General features: G+C 42.0%; 1 protein-coding gene across 2 annotated transcripts in view; it reads right to left on the bottom strand.

The window, feature by feature from the left end:
- Positions 1 to 5,764: 5,764 nt before the first annotated feature.
- SHQ1 (SHQ1, H/ACA ribonucleoprotein assembly factor) overlaps positions 5,765 to 16,890 on the bottom strand; it is a 115,907-nt gene continuing 104,781 nt past the window's right edge. Inside the window, exons 11-12 of one of the 2 annotated variants that reach the window (XR_013541591.1) lie at positions 7,672 to 7,836; positions 6,438 to 7,385 (exon numbers count right to left, since the gene is read on the bottom strand). Coding sequence is in view for 1 of the 2 variants with exons in the window: in XM_072989434.2 (XP_072845535.2) it covers positions 6,680 to 7,385 (706 nt within the window). In the remaining variant the exon portion in view is untranslated. Of the gene's footprint in view, positions 7,386 to 7,671; positions 7,837 to 16,890 lie in introns of both variants that reach the window. The other variant, XM_072989434.2, reaches the window with a different exon arrangement.

A 16,890-nucleotide genomic window follows, 5' to 3' on the forward strand; every position in this document is an offset into this window, starting at 1 on the left:
GAGTCAGGTGGCCTGGGTTTGATTCTCCGGTTCTGCGAAGGACACTCACTCTGTAAATAGCTCACTTACCTTGAAAACCCTATTAGGGCGACTGTAAGTCAGTTCTGACTTGACAGATAACAACATTTGCTTTGCATTCATCTGCTTCAAGAGTGTAGCGTACACACAGTAATGAGTGCAACCTCGACCTCTGACTGAAGTAGGTAGGGATCTGTATACCCATAGATGCCAAGCTGGGACAGAGAGTCACGATGTGAGCATAGTTTTCTTCTCATTGCTGTTGGTCCTCTCTTACCAGTAACTGAACAGCATGATGCTCATTCTGACCTAGGATGCAGCAGGTCCAAATTACATTTATTTCAGTGCTGCATCCAAACTAGTTTCCAAGTGTTTTTAATCTTGGTTTTTTTCTTTCTTTCTGTACTTCTTTCTCCATTTACTTTACCTTGGATGAGCAGCTGTAGCAATCTCTACTGTTGTTTTCCTTTTTTTGGCCAAATTGTTTTAACTTCTTGAATTTTGGGTTCTGATTTCACACTTTTGGTTCCTGCTCTTTAATATGGCTTCATTAGCCAAACTCTCCATACAACAAATTCTTAATGTCCTGCAAAAATCCACAATTCAGATGCTTCTCTTTTTCAAATAGCACTTTATATTCAAGTCTGTGACTTCATGTTGTACGTAGAACTAAAACACATAGCACTGTATACATAGCCAATTGGCTACAGTCTTGTGATCTAGAAAGAAACAGAAAACCAGCAAATTGTGTCTTCCAAATACACTCATCAACATTGGCTGTAGGGCTGCCAATTTAGAGTATTTCATACAAACATATTCATCCTTCTTTGGGTACTTACTCCTCTTGCCTTCCAAATAGGGACAGAATTCCACATTCATCCCACTCTTCTTATTGTTTGGTGCTTTAAAGAGAATCCTGCCTTATCTCAGAAAGAAATAGCATCCATGGACAGCTCTAAATAGCAAAGCCATTTATCTGTCTGCCATGTGTTTCCCTGTTTGTTTTCTCTGGCCCTCAGACACCAGCTTTGACAATACTTAGTTGTGTCAACTCTGGCAGGCTGCTGAGCCCACTCACTCCAGAGGTATGAATCAATTTCTTAGGGCCATTCATCATGCACTGTAGTAAACAGAAGCTCATCAGTGTTTGTTTCCTTCATTTGCCTGAAATAAACTCTGCACAGTTTTCCAGAAGAGGAGAAAAAAAGATGGGCAAGTTGGGGAAAAACCTCACTTTGGCCAAGAAGTTCACTCACACTGTTCATGTGACTATTCAAATTAAAATAAGGCCACTAAATCATGCCATGTTTCATCACCTTCCTCTACAGGACAGTCAGCAATTTTGTATGCAAACAGGGAAACTCTCATGCCAATTTATTACTTGTAACTATGAAGCAAAGAAGGACCTCAGCAATCTAAACCAACAACTAATTTAAACCCGGTTTCCAAATGCCAGCAAAAGCAGAAAACACCTTAAAATGATTTCTGAGAACAGTACGTTTCTGACAGATCTTCAGCACGGCAGAAGATATAAAAGATCCATTTCATATACTTTTGCTCTCAATGAATAGATAAAATTATTAAAAGGACATGCTCAGATATTATAATGGGCCACAGAGAAGGCAGTCAATGTGCATAAAATTGCTTCATGCATCATATAAAAGTTACAGCAGTGGTGATGCTTCTATACAACAAATGTTGAATCAGGATTCAGGAGATCTGGGTTTAAATCTCCTATCAGTCATGGGTCTCATGGTATCTTTGGGTCAGTCACTCTGATTTACCGTATTTTTTGCACCATAAGACGCACTTTTTCTCCCAAAAAAACTGGGGGGGAAAGTGCATGCGTCTTATGGAGCGAATACTGTCCCCTCCATGCCACCATCCCTGGTTTCCCAGGCCTCCGGAGGCCTCAGCAGGCCCCGTGGGGGCCTCCCTCAGGCACCATTGCTGGCTTCCCAGGCCTCCGGAGGCCTCAGCAGGCCCCGTGAGGGCCTCCCCCAGGCACCAGTGCTGGCTTCCCAGGCCTCCGGAGGCCTCAGCAGGCCCCGTGGGGGCCTCCCCCAGGCACCATCGCTGGCTTCCCAGGCCTCCGGAGGCCTCAGCAGGCCCCGTGGGGAGTCCCCCACCACCACCATTGCTGGCTTCTGAGGACCTCCAGGAGGCTTTTGACCGGTAAGGTGCTGCTTTTTACTTTTTAAAAAATGTTCTGGGTGGGTTTTGGAGGGTAGGTTTGGGCTGGAGGTATGTTTCTATGTTGCTTTGTGTTTGGGTGATTTTTTTGCAGTCCCAGCATGGGCCATGCTCTGTTTATTTATTTTTACTTTATTTTTTGGTATTTAAAAATTAGTTGGTGCTTTTTACTTTTTAAAAAGTGTTCTGGGTGGGTTTTGGAGGGTAGATTTGGGCTGGGGGTATGTTTCTATGTTGCTTTGTGTTTTGGTGATTTTTTTTGCAGTCCCAGCATGAGACTTGCTCTGTTTATTTATTTTAATTTTAATTTTCAGTATTTAAAAATTAAGTGCGTCTTAACGTCCGGTGCGTCTTATGGAGCGAAAAATACGGTACCTCACAGGGTTCTGAGAAGGTAAAATGGCAAGACAGGGAAGAACATATATGCCACTTTGAGCTGCTTGAAAGACAGGTGACATATAATTGTAATTTTTTAAAAAATACAATGAACTATTATGTCCCATGAAGTTTTCAGATTTAAGGCTGTGTCTCCCCTGCACAATGTTACATATTTCAGAATAGCAAAAGCTAGTGGAATTTTATCAGAATGTGCTCGCTATGCAAAGCATGAAGCAGTCCTGCTTGCACTGCTACTGAAGACATGTGCCATATATAAGAGGACTATCGTAAAATAAAATGTCCTTCCTTTACAAAGCAAAGCATAATTTACTGCTTGAAGGCATGAGAAACAGGAAAGAAGGAAATCCCTTTCAATGTGTTAGTAACTTAAAATAGTGCAAGAGATTGTGGCTAGCTGAAAAGCATTTTTATAACCCAAACTACCTATGCCCAAATTTAGGAAGTAGAGCGACCACCCCCCTAACATCTGAATCAGATTGTGGCAGCCATCATATCCACTCTACTCTCTTTTTCGGCTTTGATTGAGGGAAAAAGCACAGAGTGGAGGTTGTTTGTTAACTTGGTAGAGATAAACATGGTTCAACAGAACAGAAGAGATCAAAGGTCAGAAACAAGCTGGATGTTGGCACAGAACAGGCAGGACAAAATAGCTAAAAAAAGACTGGGCAATACTATAGCAGCGATTCTCAAAAGGTGGGGCTGGGTGGCTGGCACATTTGAAGAGGGCCACAGACTGGACATAATTCTTCACACACCACCTTATAACCACAGCCAGAAAAAGGCTGCGAATGACTGTGCTAGAGCACCAACTTGGCTTTGCTGTTAGAACTGGTGATTATGTGTACGCCATCAGAAACTGCATCCCTATGTAGCGTGCTCTTCCTTCTTCTTGTCTTGCTTAGGAACACTTATTGTCTTGCAGCGTGTTCAAGGTCCTCACCTGCTTGCAGTGTAATCAGCTGCTTCTGGAAAGAACAGATGGGTCAGAATTTAATCTCAGTTCAGTTTTGCTTGGAGTTAGGATTACTCTATTCCAATGTGAAGGAAAGGGAATCTGATCAGTTTTTTTCTTATTACCAGGGATACAGAAATGCATGTAACATTCATTTTCAGAGGCAATCATGTGCACATTCATTATGCACAAGTTCTCTGTGACGTATCTGGTGGGCAAGTCCTGGGTCACCTTAAAGAGTCAACTGGTTTTATATGGCTTAAGTGTCTTTGGACTGCAGCCTGATTCTTCATATGCATGTGGTATTATTGCCTCACTAGATAGACATTTATACACAGACAGGGAGGCAATTGTGAAATGTAATAGAATTGCAGAAGTTCCATTTTGCTTCACATAATCCTGGTGCTTAAAGAGAAGGGAAAAAATCTTTCTGACAAGTTACATTTCTTCAGCATTAAAAGGAAGAGGGTGGAAAGGGTGGAAAAGCCAGACTGCAGATATGCCACAACAAACGTTGACTGAAGCAAACATCTCTTCTGTGAAGGAGGAAACACAAGACTTTCAACAGAATAAAGGAATAGGCTTCACTAACAAAGACGTCATTTGTTCTCAAAGAGAAACAGAGTTGTTCAGGGAACAGAAAAGCGCTCTTCTCAGTTGGCAGCCACAAAATGAAAGAACAGTAACTAAGAAGAGACATTTAATTTGCGCAGCATGTGTCTTTTTAAAGCACACATGCTTTAGGTATGCACGTGATGCTCCTTTATTTGTATTTTCAATTTGCACAAAATAGGCACATATGCTGATTGCACTGTCTCCATAATCTATTATGCCTGTCATAATCTGGGTAGCAACCTATCATTAACCATTTAAACTAATAAATGAAATGAACTGGTAGGATTGATGCACAACCTTGACGGTGATGTTTTATCATCGAAAACTTGCTGTTTTTTATTTTTATTTTTCTTAACGGTCAGTAAAAAGTACACCTGTTCAGGCACTGTTTCCACAACCATGCAGCCTTTTCCTGAACTGTAAAATCCCACAGAATGGCTGATCAGGGCATCAACAGGAAGACCAATGTGAATTCTCAAACATCATGGACTCTTGATGCCAAAAAAGCCGCACTGCATACTAAATCCACAAGGTAAAGCTATTTATTTGGCTTTAACTGGCTGTTCCTGGTAGTTTAACTAAATTCCTAATCCCAACTCTGTTAGAGGCAGGCCATGCCCCTGGGCACTCTTCCCTCCCCTAGAAAAAAATAAATTATTTGAGTTTCAAAAAAGTGTGTGTGTGTGTGTGTGTGTGTGTGTGTGTGTGTGTACGCACGCGCGCGCAGTCGCGCGTGCAGATTGCCTGGCTCTCCTTTATGAGATGGGCCATAAATTCCAAACTGCTAGCTGAGAAGGAGCCTGAAACCAACTTGCATGCTGCAGCTATCTCCATCTCAGAAGCAAACCTGGCCTCAACATTATCAGCCATGTGGATTTGGGACATTAATAGCAGCATATAAGTTTGGAACTACCCACAAGAACTTGATGCACAACCTTGTGTCCTCCCTGCTGCTAACGAAGAAAGCCTAACATTTTTTAAGGGAAGAAAACAGGCACATAAAGGCTTTACAGGCTGAGCTCTGTGCTGGGGCATAAATATCCTTCACAGGCTAAGGTCTGTCACTGAAATATGTTGCCTGTTTCGGTGAGCCACAGGAAGAATTACACTAAAAGCCATTTCCTGCCTTTCAGACCAGCGCTCAAATGACTAACCTGCCTTTCTTTGATCTCAGCCACAAGCCAAAAGCAGAGTTGCCTTATGGATAATCTAAAATCAAGTGGTCATATTTAAAGTAAAATCTACATGACTGAAGGCTACTTTCATGATTAAATAATAATAATAACCAAATACAAACAGGTTTCACAAACAAACATTTGTTATGAATGCAATCCTCTGCACTTACCCGACAGGAAAATAAGTGTCAGTCAATTTTTGTTCCTCTCATCTTCAGTTTTTCCCAGTTTCAAATTCATTTGATTCCATTTTGGCATAATTCTTGAGCCCGGATGAAAATGTCTGTGCTATGTTGCCTGCATTGGCCAGAACCCCACTTCAAATCCCAGATAGAAAAACCTACTGAATGAAGGCAATCTATGTATGGGTAGACGCACAATCCAACAAGTGACTCGTTTCGGGACTAGCAAAGAGATTTAGAGCTGTATGTATTTTCCCAAGCAATCTCTTCTCATAATGCATTTTATAGTATACATATAAAATATTATGCATATAAACTATACATGCATTCCCTAATACTGTATACATAATTTTATGAATATTTTTTATCACTGCATAGCTAAATTCAGAGAAGGGCAAGCATAGGTGAAGATCAGCTTTTAAAATTATTGTAGTGCTTTGAGAAGTGTAAATTAAGATAGGTCTGCATTTGAAGTCCAACTGAATGATTCCTTCCCCATTCCTGTCTGCCAGAATGTCTCACTACACACAACAGCTTCCACACAGAGTACCTAGATGCACTGGCAAAGAATATGTTCTCGAAGCAACGGCCATCAAAAGATGAGCTAATTGGATACAAATGCCTGTAATCTGTAAGACTGCTGTTTGCTCTTCTCCCTAGCTGCATCTGCTCCAGCAATAAGAATAAAAATAAGTAAACAGAACTGTAATACTTGGTGATAATTTAGAGATTTAGGTTTTGAACTACAAACAGACATTTTAATAATAACCTTTTTCTATAAACAATTTATAGAACAGAACTCAGCAACTTCCAACAGTGTTTGATTACACTCTTCTAATAAAACCAGCCTCATTAAAATAAAACCACTTCAATCCCAATTTAAGACTACAGATGTCTCCCAGGTTGAGGCATCAGTCCTTTATCTGGGTGGGTCAGGGTAATGTCAGGCAAAAATGAGTACAATTTTTGGCACCACGTCTCATTAAGACTTTTGATTTGGGCCAAAACAAATGTTATTTATAATGGACCAAAAATGGAAAGTAACATTAGGAAGAAAAGATAATCCTTCTCTGCTTCTGTATATTATCTCCCGAAATGATACCTGACCGTTAAAAATAAAACATAATACCCGGCAGCTTAAAATTCTACTCCCTCCAGCCCACCCTGTCCACATTTGCTCCAGAAGCTTCCTTCGTTGTGCCAAGAAGCTGAAGAGTGTGGGACTCTGGTGTCACCTCCAAGAATTGTCTCATTTCATTATGATCCGGAGAAAGTCCTTGAGGCTGAGCCAGCGAGCTTGTTCCCATCTCTTGTGAAGCGCTGCTGCTGTCGCTGCCGCTGCTACCATTTCCAGGAGGCGAACCTTCAGCCTGCTCCGTAAACCTAATTGCCGTCTGCATTTGCTCTCCTAATTCCTCTATCAGTTTCCCAGGGACAGATGTAGACTGTAAAGAAGCCTTTGATTTGTCATTTCTAACATCTAACGTTAAAGTGCCTGTGTCTCGCCTTAATCCATTACAGTCAATAAGCAGGGCTGTCCTCTCGTCTTGGAGTGCGCTTTGTAAAGGATTTATTTTCCCATCTTCGCTGGCTGAGGACTCTTGTGCATCTGAATCGGAGTCTTCTGTCTCATATGATGAAGTGCTGCTCGAGTCGTCAGAGCCACTCAGCTCTCCTTTGGAGGGAGGCAGCTGCTGCTTAGAAATGTCTGTGTCGCTGGCTTTTAACTCCTTTTCTTCCTCTTGTACAAGAAACGCTGCCGCTTCGAGCTCATCTAGTTCAAAACCTAATTTAGCTTTTGTCAGCTCTGCCTTCTGCATCCATTCAGCAAGAGCAGCCAATTTCTTTGACCTTTAAAAAAAAAAGAAAGAAAGAAAAAGGAGAGGGAACAAAGGGACAGGGCACACAAGGCATTTTAGTCTGCTCTGTTTGACTGACACATTTGCAAAGACTGTTGCACCAAACAATGTCAACAATGATAAATGTAAATTTAATCAACAATGAGAACTCCCCATATTGAGACTGGGCAGACTTTCAAAATATTCACAAACTGGGTGTTCCATTTACACGGCTTGTGCTTTAATCAAATATTGACTCTTAAGAGATATCAAGCCATAAAAGTAAAGAGAAAATATACCTGATAGATGCATACAAGCATGTATCTGTGACGGGTTACTTGAATTTCGGAGCAAAGGTGTGGGAGCTTGTTTTTCTGTCATCTCTTACAACCTTTAATTTTCACTACTTATAATCTTAGAACTGCAGAGTTGGAAGGGATCCTATGCATCATCAAGTCCAGCCCCTGCCAAGAAGGCGCAATAGGGAATCAAACTGCCAATCTCTGCCGCCGCAGCCAAGTACTTAAATGATTCAGATGCACAGCAGTTGTACTGCAGTATCCACCAAACTGGGGTGAGGAGGGAATTAGATCTCCTAGACAAAAGGTGTAAATATAACTCTGTTTTTATCACCACATGTGTATCAGGAGCTGACAACATTATTCAGCTGTGCCTGACTTTCTGCAAACAAACCAGCAAAAGTAAGGAATTAGAGAACTACAGCTTTATGTGCAGGCGAGATTTTAAAGGGGGAAACACTGAAATGTGCTTTCTTCTCAAATGGAAGAGATGAGCCCCATCTTGAATCCGGCCCACTGCAATTGAAACTGGTCCCAAATACAAGTGGGTCTTGCACCCATATTATGCATTCTGCCAATACCCTCCAGTGTGCCTCCTGCCATTCATTACCTTCCCTCCCTCACTTTCTCTAGGCAAGACTTTTCCATTGGACAATAGAAGGAGGACTAGCAGGCAAAACAATTGATCCTTTGGGATGCTAATATTGAACACTGGGGTGGGGGTGCTGTGTGTTCCTCTCTCTTCCTAGAAAAAAACCCTAAGATCCTTTGGCCACCAAATAGTTAAGGTGGCTGGAGGAGGCTTGTGTGTGTTCTTCTCTCTTCCTAGAAAAAGAACATATAGCGCATAGAAGCAACTTCCTTGCAGGAAGTGGATCTTCTAAAATTCTAGTGAAATATGGTATAAGGAATTCCCAAGTGCAACCAGCATAGGTCACTCAAAACGTGCTTCTTTGGGAGCAGCTTATCTGTCTTTGGTTGGCTGGATATCTCAGTGGATTAGGTATCTGGCTGCAGAGCCATAGGTTGGGAGTTCCAATTGGCCACTGTATCTCCTTGTGAGTAGAGGGAGCCTGTGCAGCCTTGGGCAAGCTGCACAGGCCCAGGACACCCCCAGAAGAAGGGAATGATAAACAATTTCTGAGTATTCTTTACTTGGAAAACCCTGAAAGAATTGACTTGACAACACATTATTATAATTATTTATATCTGTCTTCCTGCAGTGGCAGGCAATCCAAAATTAAACTAAAAAAATTAAGGATATACATATGTAAACGGATAAATGTTTCCCAGTCTTCTTCTCTTTATGGGACATTGCTTGCTTTTTGGAATGAAAGAATGTGCTTGCCACTCACACATTTATTTATTTAATTTATTTATTTAATTTATATGCCACCCACTCTACCCATTTAGGAAGAAGAGGCAGTGGTGGAAGGCAGCATATACAACGAGTGGAACGTTGCTTCTACCACTGTCAACAACCAGCACTGGCCCAACACTCCACACAGCAGCTATGTGCTTAGCTTGTGTTACCCCCTCCATCTTGTGGCGCCTAAATGTACAATTTAGATACTTTACCCACTCTCCCCTTACTACATGTTGCCATATTTACCCTCACCGATCATCACCTTACCCTCCCCCACAAAATTATATATACTGTATATCCGGAAACTGGAAGAAAAGGAGGGTAGAAGAAATTTCAATGGTGAAAAGAAATTACAATGGTGCAATTCGCCTTCGCAAACACAAAATAAATATTTTACTGGCTTATTTCAAATTAAGCTGTTTCCTCTGGGACACCTAAAAACCATGCCAGTCTGTTCTCTAGGGTAGTATGTGTTTTGCTTTGGAAGAAGAATTTACATTCAGAACAATTGGGCTATTCTTTGTTTGTGGGTGTGCGCACATTCACTCTTGAGAATTCATCCCTCCCTCTGATATTTACAGTTTTAGTTGCACTAATTTTAACAAGGCACTTGGCACCAGTTAAACTGCATGGGAAGTCTGTTAGCTTCAGTATGAAATGGGCTGCCTATCTATACCATTCACAAGAAAACACAGCTGTCAAGATAAGCATCCCTCTCTGCGGACACATCCATAGCATGGAGCAAATGGCAGGTGTGTGAGAGACACAAGCTGTGTGGGTAAATGAGAGGATGGGTGTGAAAAGTACCCCCTCCCCTGCAGCAGACTGCTTGTTAAATTTTTTTAAAAAAAGAGGGAGAGAATTTATTAAGTGAAATAAATTAGTGGCTTTAAAACCTAATTAAGTATGGCACAGCTACTACAGTACTCTAAAAATCCCGAACACTTGGATTAATGAAAGCTTAATTGTAAGTGTCTGTGTCGTTTCCCTTAAATGGAAGAGTGTGAATGCTTTTCAATAGTTTTACAGAGACTGAACACAGCTGCAGTTTTCATTTTCTCAGAATGTAAAGGCACAGGGTCTGCCCCAACCATCCAGGAGTCAAACTTTCTGAAGAATATAGTCACCCCTGACTCACAGCTCCCGAAGATTTCAGGAGATAGCTTATCATTGCCTTGCTACCTGAGGTTCTCCACTGTGTCTCCTGGGAGAAGTGCCAGCCAGGTTTAATCGTGGGCAAACTACACAGTCCCAGGGTGCCCCCCCAGAAGAAAGGAATGGTAAAGCACTTCTAAATGCTCTACCCAGGAAACCCTGGAAAGGGTTGCCATAAGTCAGAATCGACTTGACGGCATGCAATTATTATTACCACCAAGAGCTGAACTGGCGGCTTCAGGTGTGCCTCTCTGCTGCGGGGCCACAACCTTTCCCTTAATGCTCTTATAATTGGGGCTGAACTGAAACATTTTGCTGGAACACTTTTTTTTCTTTTCTTTTTTAAAGATGTTTCATTGCCTCCTGGAAGAAAGGCAATTTAGGTGGGAGCATGAAGAAACACCATCCAGTCAACCCCATCCTTTCCACACACTCTTAAACAAAATTCCTTTAGGAGATAAAAAAACGCACTGTGCATTATACTGAATAATTATCCCCCATGGGAACGGAATATAAAGATCTTTAAAATCATTCAGCTGAGAGAACAAGCATTTCAACTTTTGCCTCACAGGAGTTGTGTATTACATTATCAGCTGCGCACTTTGGTGTCACTGTGTCATGCCTTGCAGGTTAGCAGGGTTTGGCAGAGGAAATGAAACCCAGTCAGTTACAGCAGGATTTATAGCAGACCTGCTGTTCCAGGAAGTGGTGAAAAGTTGATTGATAGCCTGAGACAAAACTCTACTGCAAAACAACAGGATATATGCCTGCTATTTATACCTGCTTTTCCCCCTTTCTTTCTTTCGCTCTCCCTTCTGTGCTATATTTTACACAAGTTTATTGCTGTTTCGTTCCCTTCATTGTTTTAAAAAAGGGCTTTCTGGTTAAAAAAACGTTTTTAATATGCAAACATTGCAGGCATTCTCCCCCTATGTTCACACCTTCGTTACATACGGCAAGACAACTTCTCCATTTATTGCCCCATGGTTGCCTTCTTTCAGAAAACAAACAAACACACACACCTTGATCTCATTGACATCCAGTACATTGAGGGGATAGCTATCATTCTGAAGTAGCAATGTTGCTTCAACTTATCATTTCAAATATAGGAAGCAGTGCAAAAATAAAATAAAATAAAATCCTTCAAAATTAACACATATATGTACCGTATTTTTCGCTCTATAAGACGCACACCCCCCAAAAGTGGGGGGGGGAGTCTGTGAGTCTTATGGAGCAAAGCTGGCGATTTCGCCCCCCTGGTCCCATGTGGGTGGTGGGGGGAGCCTCCCAAGGGTCCAAATCTGCCTTCCAGGACCCTTGGGAGGCTCCCCCCACCCCCACGGGGCCAGCAGGGGCAAACTTGCCACCTTCTGGGACTCTTTTGAGGCTTGGGAAGCTTCAGAAGAGTCCCTGAAGGTGGCGAATTTGCCCCCTCTGGCCTCCGGTGGTGAGGCAGACTGAGCCTCCAAAGGGTCCTAGGGTGTGTTCCAGGACCCTTTGGAGGCTCACCCTGCCCCCCCCCGTGGGGCCAGATGGGGCAAAATCGCCACCTTCTGAGACTCTTTTGAGGCTTGGGAAGCTTCAGAAGAGTCCCTGAAGGTGGCGATTTTGCCCCCTCTGCCCCCTGGGGGGGTTGGGTGAGCCTCCAAAGGGTCCTAGGGTGTGTTCCATAAGACGGGCCTCTCCATAAGGCTAACCAAATTTTTAGAAGAGAACAGATCATTTTTTTCCTGTTTTCTTCTCCTAAAAATGTGGTCCGTCTTATGGAGCAAAAATTACGATATATAGTAGTAGGAACACAGAAGTGGCTTGAAAGTCCACAAAGTGTACAATCCAAAAAAGTTTATGCATGTCTTGAATAAAATTAACTTCTTTCTGAAATGCACCTGCCTTTGGACTGCACACCTGCAGGGAAGGCAGATAGATCATCAATCAAACTCACAGATGAGGTTTGGACTATGGGATTTTCTGGTTGCTTTTCAGCCTATGGTCCAAAATGCTTAGGTTTCAGTAGATCAATGTACCCCATCTTCCACTGGAGAAATCTACTTTAGAGCAGGTACTTTTTCTCATATCTCATTCTAGAATGGGACTACAGTACACTCTTGTGGAACAGTGTCACTAATAACTTATCTCTTATCCCCAACTCTCCCATCTAATGCAGCAAGTACAAAAAATTCTTAATCATGATTTGGCACAATGGGAAGGAGTCCTGTGCTTATAATGCTTCCCTTCCCTCTTCCTCCGCTTAATTATTTCTTGGCATCTAAACTGGCAAACAAGGTTTTGTGCTTTTCCCAGAAAAACAAAAGTGATTTACTGCAATTAAGGGTGATTAATTAAACAGAGCAAACAGGTTGCTAGAAAGTCACAGGTCTTTGTCAAGTAGCACCAAACCATTATTTGGCATGCACGGATCAAAACACTCTGTTGAAAACTACCTCATATGTTTAGGAGAAGATTTCAACTGTTAATGCACCTGGTAGACCTTCTGGGCCCTGTTGAAAAACTGCTTTCGGAACAAGTAAAAGGATTTCATGGGACAAAAAGCAGCAACTATGAAGGCTGAAAGTTGTTTCAGGTTTCTCAGGATAGAGAGACATAGATTCCAAAATTCATGTTTCTATGATACTATTCTTTCCTTAGGACAACTAAAAATCTCTTCAAACTTTCAAGATGAAAAAAAAAAATTCCAGGCATCTTAGGAAAACAAGATGGGGAGAAGCTCAATGTCACAGCACTGTAGTCTGAATGCTCTCTTAAGATGTAAAAGAGAAGTCATAGTAGAAACTGTCAGTGATAATACAGCTGAATAAATTCTGAAGGCTCTGAAGCCTTATGAGACTTAGAGGTGAATAAAAAACAGTATGATTTCATAGTATTTGTGGGGAGTTTCAAAATTCAATTAAATGCCTCAAATTCCTTCTTTTAAAACCTTAAAAATCAACCATTGGTTAAAAACGCAGCAAATTTGTTGTTGCTTTAATAATAATAATAATAATAATAATAATAATAATAATAATAATAATAATAATAATAATAATAATAATAATAATAATAATAATAATAATAATTTATTGTCATTGTACGTATATGCACATACAACGAAATTCACAGACACCCAGAGACCAGAGCTTAGGGCTTACACTTGTAAACACAATTTAGGATATAATGCCACATGGTTAGGAGAGGAACTGTAATTCCAATGGATTCAATCCTCTTCGTTATGACCATTCACAGAACCACCTGTTGTGTGAGGGGCTGAAGCTTTCCAGATCTTGTGCAAGAATATACTCACTAGTTCTTTGTGAAAGCATACACACTGTTTATTTAAACAGGGCAATCTTTAGTTCATAAAATGGCCAAGATGGAGATGATGTAGAGGAGTGGTTCTTAACCTTGGGTTACTGAGGTGTTTTTGAACTGCAGCTCCCAGAAACCCCAGCCAGCACAGCTAGTGCTGAAGGCTTCTGGGAGTTGCAGTCCAAAAACACTTGAGTAACCCAAGGTTAAGAACCACTGATGTAGAGCACTCCTATCTAGGGTCCTTTACGTTCTGCAATTTCAAACAGGATTCTGGCTAAAATCATAATTTCCTAGTGAGAAAGGTGGAGAAGTTTAGGTATTTCAAGCTTGAGAAAGCACAGACATTGGCATTTGCAAAGAAACAGCACAACAACATCCAGGCCTTCAAAAAAACAAAACAACAAAAAAACACACGTGACCATGTTATCAAAATGAATATTACATATGTTTGGCTACCAGCCAATCTAGCAAACTTCAGAAGCATTAGAAAACTTCGCAGGTCTGGCTGACAGCCCAACGCATGTACGTCACATTCAAAGAAGTTGCTGCCATGTATTTTCAAAGACATGGAAGCAATCACTTGCCTTCCACTTGTGCTACAAACTAACTACACCCCTCAGACCACATAAGAAGCAGAGGTAGTCATTTACAAACTGCCTTCCCAGAAAAAAAAACAGCAGCAGTGACCCAGAGCTTCCTGTCACAAGAGCACCGCTGACAAGTACCCTTTTCCCTGACAAAGTTGCTGACACATAAGGAGCACAACTGGAGAGCCAAGTGGCCAGAGTAAACTTTGTGAAAAAGGCAAAATGGTTCTTGGTTTGCAGTCCTTGGAAAGGTAAAAACCCTTGTCAGAACAAGCGGTGCTCTGAGAGGTGCTCGGCACTGGGTATAACTTCCAACAAATGCATTTTTTCCAGGCAAGCAATACATTGTTGTTTTTCAAAGCTTCTGTTACTGACTCCATGTTGCTTGTATTTTTTTAATGTTTAAAAAGCTTTGTTAAAAACAGTTTCCCAAGTAAAAAAGACTGCCAATCACCTTACAGGCAATCCTCAACTGATACTGCTTCCTTTTTTCTTTGTATCAAAACTGAGATCCTTTTTTTTTCCTGCCAAAAGGGTTCACATCCTATTCCCCCTGGCACCAGCACTCTCGGTATATTTCCTTTTTCTCCACCTCACGTTTGCTTCCCCATCTGCTAGCTGCTCCCTCTGGAGAAATTTTCTCTTTCTTATCTCTAACCCCCATAATTCTCCGTGGTCTTCCCTAAGCATAGCATCTTCTCTGTTCCTTTGAGAAAGATTGGCAATATCCCTGAACTACCGTATTTTCTGCTCCATAAGACGCACTTTCCCCCCCAAAAAAGTATGTGGGGGAAGTCTGTGCATCTTATGGAGCGAAGGTGGCGATTTTGCCCCCACTGGCCCTGTGGGGTGGAGCCTCCCAAGGGTCCAAGTGAGCCTTCCAGGACCCTTGCAGGGCTCCCCCACCTCGGGGCCAGCTGGGGCGAAATCGCCAGCTTCCAGGACCTTTTCTGAGCCTTTCAAGCCTCACAAAACGTCCTGGAAGGTGGCAATTTTGCCCGCGCTGGCTCCATGGGGGGGGGGTGAGGGGAGCGTCCGAGTGAGTCTTCCAGAACCCTTGTGACGCTCCCCCAACCCCCCCCCCCCCACGGAGCCAGTGTGGGCGAAATTGCCACCTTCTGGGACTCTTTTGAGACTTGGGAAGCTTCAGAAGAGCCCCTGAAGGTGGTGATTTCGCTCCCTCTGGCCCCATGGGGGGGGCAGGGTGAGCCTCCAAAGGGTCCTGGAACACACCCTAGGACCCTTTGGAGGCTCCCCCCACGTGGCAAGAGGGGGTTAAGGTGTGTTCCATAAGACGGACCTCTCCATAAGGCTCACCAAATTTTTAGGAGAAGAAAACAGATTAATCTTTCTCTGTTTTCTTCTCTTAAAAATTTGGTGCGTCTTATGGAGAGGTGTGTCTTATGAAGCGAAAAATACAGTAAGCAGTTCTGTCTTTTCCTGATGACTTTTTTTATTACTCTCTTTGTGCTAACGCACCAAAAAAATCAAACCTTCAAGAAGCTGTTAAACTCTATACATAAAAAAGTTTACAGCATGAATAGACTATTCTTTTTCCCCCATTCATAATTGAAAAGAAGACTTCCTTTTTACGGAAAAATGATTTTGAGATCACGAGTTCACATTTCCATGGCTCTTAGAGTAAGTTCACAAGAGAGTTTTGGTGAGGAGACAATGGGAAAATATGGATGGCTTGTAAAAAAGAAGTGGCAGTAGAGAATTAATTTTAACAGTCCCAATCCAATATCTCATATGCTAAAATGTGCCTTACCTCACTCAAATCATGTTTTAACTCCTTTGGACATATCTTTTTACAGAGTACAACACAGCTCAAAACATAAATAGAGCTTAGGTCGAGACCAGCTGAGTAAACATAAACAGAGGAAGACAAGGAATGTGATGTCAACCAATTCTCCCCTCCACCTGAAAACATCTGTGCCTTCCAAATTTGGCTCCAACCATCCAGAGCAGCACAAGAGGCAACACTAGAAGTTGGCAAGTGATAATGGTCACCTTCATCTCTTCTTTCAGCAGGAACTTCCAACTGGCCTCAATCTTTTAAGGGAACTCAGTTCTTCCAGAAACTTCCAGTTTATGCATGTGGGATATTGTGCTTGTGTTTCCATGATCCAAAATGCCAGGAAATGGTCTGATATTGATGTACAATATTGTGCTCAAATTGCAAGGAGAAAAAAAGGATGCCAAGCTTTACACAGCAAAAGGCTGAATACTGATAACACCAATGTCAGCAGTCAAGATGGTCTACAGAAGCGGTTCCCCCTCCCTTGGGTAACCCAGGTGTTCTTGGGCTGTAGCTCCCAAAAATCCCAGCTAGCACAGATATTGGTGATGGTTTCTGGGAACTGCAGTCCAAGAACACCTAGATTACTCAAGATTGGGAACCACTGGTCTCTACAGAATACTCTGTTGTGTTCACTATCATTTAAAAAGAGACACCAAACAAGGAGAAATCCCAGAAGCTGACTCCTTTTCTTCATAAGTCAACCACTTCTGTTTTTTGTTCGGCTACCTCCAGTTTTAGAATTGCCTTATAAAATGTTGATTTCCTCTCCCAGCACAAGATCAATTCTGCACTCTTGTGCAGCACTCCTGTGGACAATAATGGAGAAATCACTCTGCCTCTTAGCAGCTGCTAACAATTCTATCTGCACAGAACCTCAGTTAACAGAAAAAACAATACATAGTCATCTTTGCAAATAGGAAAAGACAAATCAATCTAGACCAGAGCAAACAAGATCTGCTAATTCCTTGAAACAAAGCAACAATGAGTAGCCCTCCAAGTAC

This window comes from Pogona vitticeps, chromosome 2, assembly GCF_051106095.1.
Source record: "Pogona vitticeps strain Pit_001003342236 chromosome 2, PviZW2.1, whole genome shotgun sequence".
In the NCBI taxonomy this organism is placed as follows: Eukaryota; Metazoa; Chordata; class Lepidosauria; order Squamata; family Agamidae; genus Pogona; species Pogona vitticeps.